General features: G+C 41.4%; 1 protein-coding gene across 1 annotated transcript; it reads left to right on the forward strand.

Moving 5' to 3' along the window:
• Window positions 1–1,652: 1,652 nt before the first annotated feature.
• On the forward strand, window positions 1,653–3,899 carry LOC142385883 (uncharacterized). Its single transcript, XM_075472575.1, has 3 exons — window positions 1,653–2,050; window positions 2,444–2,560; window positions 2,723–3,899. The coding sequence occupies exons 1-3, from the start codon at window positions 1,693–1,695 to the stop codon at window positions 3,079–3,081; spliced, it is 834 nt and encodes a 277-aa protein (XP_075328690.1). The 5' UTR covers window positions 1,653–1,692; the 3' UTR covers window positions 3,082–3,899.
• The last annotated feature ends 2,185 nt before the right edge of the window (window positions 3,900–6,084 follow it).

The raw sequence follows: 6,084 nt of genomic DNA on the forward strand, positions 1-6,084 counted from the left end.
GTAATGCTTTGAAAGAGGAAATCAGTTTGATAATCTGTAGTGGTTCCCATCTAAAAGATGGTAAAGAGCAGGTTTGGCATAACTGACAATGGATGTGAAAAAAGATAGGAAAGGTTATCTGTTAAATTAGCTGGGTTGCCAGATTTGTGCCATTTTCTCTGAGCAGTTCCGAGATTTGAACGCATCTTTCCAAAGGTATCAGTCAGCTGTGGTTGTGACGGGTTTAATTGAGGTTCGGTAGAGGACACAGGCTATCAGACATGCTTAATATCTGATCAACATGTTTTATTTTTAGTCTATTATAAACTTCAATCAATCCCTTTCATTCTTTAAAGGTTTTCATCTTGAATTGATTCAATGTTGTAAACAAATCTCAAACATTTTGAAGTTTTTATTTCGTATGATTTTTCTACATGACAGTACAGCAAAAGCTGTAAAGAAGGGAAAAGTTTGACACTCTTCCTGATAAAATGAAGAAATATTTCATAATGAATAATCATATGAAAATAAATTAATCCAACACACTAAGTGGATTTATTTAGAGCTAAATGATACAGATAAAAATGTTGCTTTTCTTTTTGCTATTTGATGACCATGTTCGGCGAAAGCTATGACATGGTCTATGACATACAAAAAGAGAGAAATAAAACAATATTTCATGTTCTCTTGAAAAGATTAAATCACAGGGAGACAGCCTGTTTCAATAAATCCTTTAAAAAAAGAGAAGTGATGCAGCATGATGCAGCAGAGAGGATATATGTCAGACTTTTCCACGAACTTTGAGCACGTCATATGAAATATGAATAAACTTACATCTTACCTGAACTGAAACCAAGAGCTGTGAATCCTGAGCACAACACAAAGTTTACCGATGACAACTCAACTAAAAGATGTTACTGCTCAGCAACATCTGATGTCTTCTGGGGAGAAATATGTTGTTTAACGTGAAGAATGAACTGAGTTTGGCCTGTAGTGGCTGGAGCAGTCTGAACACTGGACACGGTTTTCTGGTGAAGTCTTTGAGGTACACACACCTAACAGTCAGCAGCCACATGAGTAGCACTGCCATCTTCTTTATGCTTAAACAGCATCTGAACCATTTGTGCATCGAGTATAATTGTCCTCTAGGTGGAAAAATCTAAATGTTTCCATCATCTTATTCAAATCCTGAGTTGTTCCTGAGCACACTGAAATATACAAATCATGACTTTCAAATGACGTACTTTATTGCTATCGTAAAGCTTACTGTGGCTGCTCCCTCACAGGTCCAGTGTGTCACATTAGAGGTTTTGAGGTATGAATGGATTGAATGGAATATTCAACCATTTCAATTAGCCAAGAATCCCATGAAAATAAGAATCCCTGTGTTTTCATTATCTCAGAATGGGCAAGTAACAGGTAAGCAGTACTGGTTCCTCTGCATTTTTACTGTGGAGTAAAACTAACACTCAGTGGGGTTACATGGCACTGAAAGGATCAGATTATGGGATAAATTACAATAAGAGTGAGTTATTGGATTGGATTAGGATCGGTTGAAAGTCAAATTAAACGTGTTGACAGACGGTGAAGCACGTGGTGAATCGGACATTGCGTTCTGCGCATGCTTTACATTTTTTTTTTCCCGGGGTTGTGACCCGGATGTCGAAGGAGACTATATCACTATGGTCGCCACCGCTGGAAGCGAAAAACGGGATGGAGATTGCAAGAACCAACACGCACTTCTGGTCGGAAGAGCAGACTCGGTTCATGCTGACCCAGCTGAAGGAGTTGAACATTTTTAAGTTCATGGATGGGAGAAAAACAAAGAATCGCGATATATTTAAAAAGGTGGCACAGAAGTTGGAAGAAGTCGGTTTTCCGAGGACCCCGAAGCAGGTCCTAATCCGGTGGAAGAATTTAAAGAAGGCGTACACTGTTGCCAAACGGGACAATGAAACAAGCGGTTATGAACGGATTTTGTGCCCTTTTTACGACCTTTTGGATGAAATCCTTGGGAGCCGACCACGGTCCCCAGCCGGACACCACGGCAGATATTCAGATATTGCCACGGGTAAGTTGCTACAACATCACCGTAAAGCTAACCTGGATGCCACATGCTAGTCAGCTCATTGTGTTTGAGGAAGGGGCAAACGTGTTAGCAGTGCTAAATATGTGTCGAAACGTTTGATAGACCTTCCCCTCACCTGCGAAGAATTAAACCCACGATGAAAACAAGTTAAAAACATGGAATGTAAAGTGTACCACAATGCTAACCTGGATGCCACATGCTAGTCGGCTCATTGTGTTTGAGGAAGGGGCAAACGTGTTAGCTGCGCTAAGTATGTGTTGAAACGTGCAGTAGACCTTCCCCTCACTTGCAGGAACTAAACCCACGATGAAAACAAGTTACAAACCTAGAATGTGAAGTGTACTTTGATGGTAAACGTGCTGTGACCTCTCATAGAGACTGAAATGAAGACTGAGGACCTGGAGGAGACAATAGAGGCACCTGAATCTTCCACACCGATAAGGTCGCCTCCAGCTAGCGCTCCACCCCCTGCATTCACCTCTAATAAACCTGGTAAGTTCTGCAATGTTCTAGCTGCATCAACATATGGGCATCACAAAGAATCTGAATGCATCCGCTCATTTTGTGTGGCCTAACAAACAGATACAGCATGATACTATCACATGCCTGATCAGCAGGGATGCATAACTGACTTCATACCGTTTATCTCTTAAGGGAAAAGGGCCAAGCAATCAAGATCAACAAAGGGACGCCAGGGGGGTGTTGATGTCCTTGTTGAGGAAATTAGGGACATGAAGGAAAGATGGGAAAAGCAAATGGAAAGGAGTGAGGCACGGGAGGACCGCTTGATAGCAACGATCCTCCAGAGCAACGCTAAAATGGTTGCTACTCTGATGGAGGGTATGCGGAACTTCCAAACACGCTCCTCTGCCCCAAACCATTCCCAGGCAACGCCCTCCAATCCCCCAGAGCATTCCCAGGGGCCATCCACCTCTCAATACTCTGTTCTAGTGCTCAATGACCAAATGCTGCTCTATCCATCACACATGGAGGAGGAGGAGGAGAAGGCTTGAAAGAGGCTTACCACTAGATATCACTAAAGCACAACCGCTGCTTTGTTATGAGACCCACATTCTGACAATTTGCAAGCACAGCTATGCATTGTTTAACGTGCAAAGTGTTACCTTCAGGTACTGGTAAATTCTGTCTAAAATGCTCAGTTTTAGCTCCAGTCGCTTTAAGTCTCTCCCAGTCTGCTCTGATTGATCGGCTTATTGTTTGCTTTAGGTGTGCCGAACTGACCACTTAACAGACAGGTATTATGCACGTGATGGGTTTCATGGTGATTATGGATAAGTAAAGGAAGAAAAGCCTGGGCGACAGAAGAGGTGTTTTAGTTTGTTCAGGAGCTTTGTTTGTTGTTAGAAACAAAAACTCATTTTCTTCAGGACTTTGGGATTTGTAACTCTGCAGATCTTTCACATGCGCAGAAGGATATTTAACATTCTGAAGGAAAGGGAAAATCTCAAAACATGATGTGACCTCTAAACAACATGTGCTGAGAAACTTGTTAACGGCAAAATATAGATTCAAGCTGATTCTGTATGTAAATATCAGGAGCTTTTTTTTTTTTTTTTTTTTTAAATTGTTTTTTAAAATATTTTTTAAACATTTAAAAAAATTTTACCTCTGGGTTTTGATGTTTGCTGAACATTCACATAAAGCAGGTGGACAGGCTGAGTTGTTTTAATTCCACACTGTAGAAAGTGTGACTTGCATTCTTAAAAAACAGTTTCAGTTTGGAAAGTGTAACTGAAATGAAATAAAGAACAGATAAATGAATTCACCAGACCGTTGCCATCCTGATTACATTAAATCATAATCTCTGTTGACCGTCTGTTAACTTCTTTTCCATAACACACTGATTAAAGAGCCTTTAACACTGGTTTCTTAATGGGATTAAACCCTTATTAATGATCCATTTACACTCATCTGAATAAAACAATTTAATAAGAGTTGGTGTTAATTGGGCAGTGACCTGAGACACAACATGTTCATCAACATTAAAGAAGCAACCATCTATATTTCTGTTATTTGAGCCTCCATCTGAGCTGAACACCTCCTGGATACTCTGCTGGCGTCCATAAATGTGCCACTTGGTTTCTGTGCAGCAAATGCTGCCTCTGAATGCAACCCGTCAGTTTTATACTGAGGCATTGTTTTTCTGTGTAAACTTTTAGTGACATTTAAACAAACAATTCCCCGTGCAATCTTATCCTACATCAGCGTAAAGAGGACTTAAAGCCTGTTAGTGTTTTATTTCACAAAGTGCCATTCGGCGCCCTTGCATTAGAAACCTAAACAAACATGTTTCGTGCCTTTGCAGTTACTTCACAGTGCCTGTGAACTGCAGCAGAGCTGAAGACACCATCCTGTTAACTCAGAAACAGCAGCTCAGATCTAATCGACATGTTGGCTCAAACACACCTGTGTCGTTTCCAAAATGGCCGCCAGTCAGTTGGGCAGCGGTGATCTCAGACTTTATCCAACCACCCTGTCCTCAGGTACAATCCATGTGTGAAGGCTGACTCGGCTTCAGATTAAGATAGAAAAAATTCTCCCAAATGTGTCCAATATTCTTCTTCTTCTACTGGAATAAGAACTTCCTTTGGTGGAACAATTCTTCTTGGAGTTTGTGGCGTATGAGTGTCTGTGGATCGTCTCTGTCCGTCAGATGGACTTTGAGCTTTGAACAAGAAAAGGTAGAAGGCATTCACCCACATGATGCAGCCATAAACCAACCAGTCTTCTTCCTGGAAACACACACACCCAAAGGAACATTTGTGACACTACAGTTGTGGACAAAACATACAATGAGATAGATGTGTGTGTGTGTGTGTGTATATATATATATTAGTCAGTCCTAATCCAAGCAGCCTGACTTTCCTGTAATCTTTTAAGTGTCCTGATCAACAGTTCTCCAGCTTTCTGCAGCTCTTTCAGAGTTTTTCTTTGGACATTTTCTGCTTTTTCCCTCATTTTCAGAGGAATGTGTTTTTTCTTTGTTAAGCCACTTAACTCTGACTTATGAACCTTTCAGGCAGGAAAAAGGCTCCTAACTCAAGGGATGAACCAGTGTTGTGTCCACACAGAACAGACAACTGAGCAAAGAAGCCATTTTAAACTGGATCTTTAGGCACTTTGTTCCCAGCAGCCTGTCACAGAGACACATCATTTGTTCCCATTTCTTTAGCTGCATCTGTGAAAAACAGCAAAGATAACACAGTCTGACAGACAGAAAACAGGATTTCTGCAGCAACAAGGTGATTCCCAAAGAGCTGTTAGCTGAAAACTTGGCATATCTCAGCATGGTGTGCAGTGTGTCCTTAAAACATTTGAGGAAACTGGACAAGTGGAGGACAAAAGAAGAAGTGTCAGGCCTAAAGAACTATCTACAACAGATGAACAGGATCTGAAAGTGATGTCCTTAAGAAAGAGGAAAAAATCCAGCAAAGACCTGACACAGGAGCTGAGAGATGCATCTGGACCTTCAGCTGATCCATCTGCTGTTGGCCCAAGCCTCATCAGAAATGGGCTCCATGGAAGGGTGGCTGTCAAGAAGCCGTTCTTAAGGAAGGGAAACAGGGAGAAAAGGCTGAGCTGTGCCAAAGGACACAAGAAGTGGGCTGAAAATCAGTGGCAGCAGGTCTGATGGAGGGATGAATCCTCCCCAGAGCCCGGAGCTCAACATTACTGAAGCAGTGTGGGATCATGTTGGCAGAGAACGGAACAAAAGGCAGCCCACATCCAAAGAAGAGCTTTGGGATGTCCTTCAAGAAGCCTGGAGAACTATTCCTGAAGACTCCTTAAAGAAAGGACAGAAAGCTCGTCTGAGAGGGTTCAGGCTGTTGGAGGAGAAAGGAGCTCAGAGCAGATATTCACTTTGAAGCTGCCAGAATTGTACTGTAGTTTTTCCTTAGAAAAATAAAGAGTCAGAATGTTTTAAAGATACTTTTGATCAAACAGGAGACTTTATAAACTTTTGATTTTATACATTTTTGGTTTTTAAGCTGCTG

Source organism: Odontesthes bonariensis, chromosome 8 (genome assembly GCF_027942865.1).
Source record: "Odontesthes bonariensis isolate fOdoBon6 chromosome 8, fOdoBon6.hap1, whole genome shotgun sequence".
Classification (NCBI taxonomy): domain Eukaryota; kingdom Metazoa; phylum Chordata; class Actinopteri; order Atheriniformes; family Atherinopsidae; genus Odontesthes; species Odontesthes bonariensis.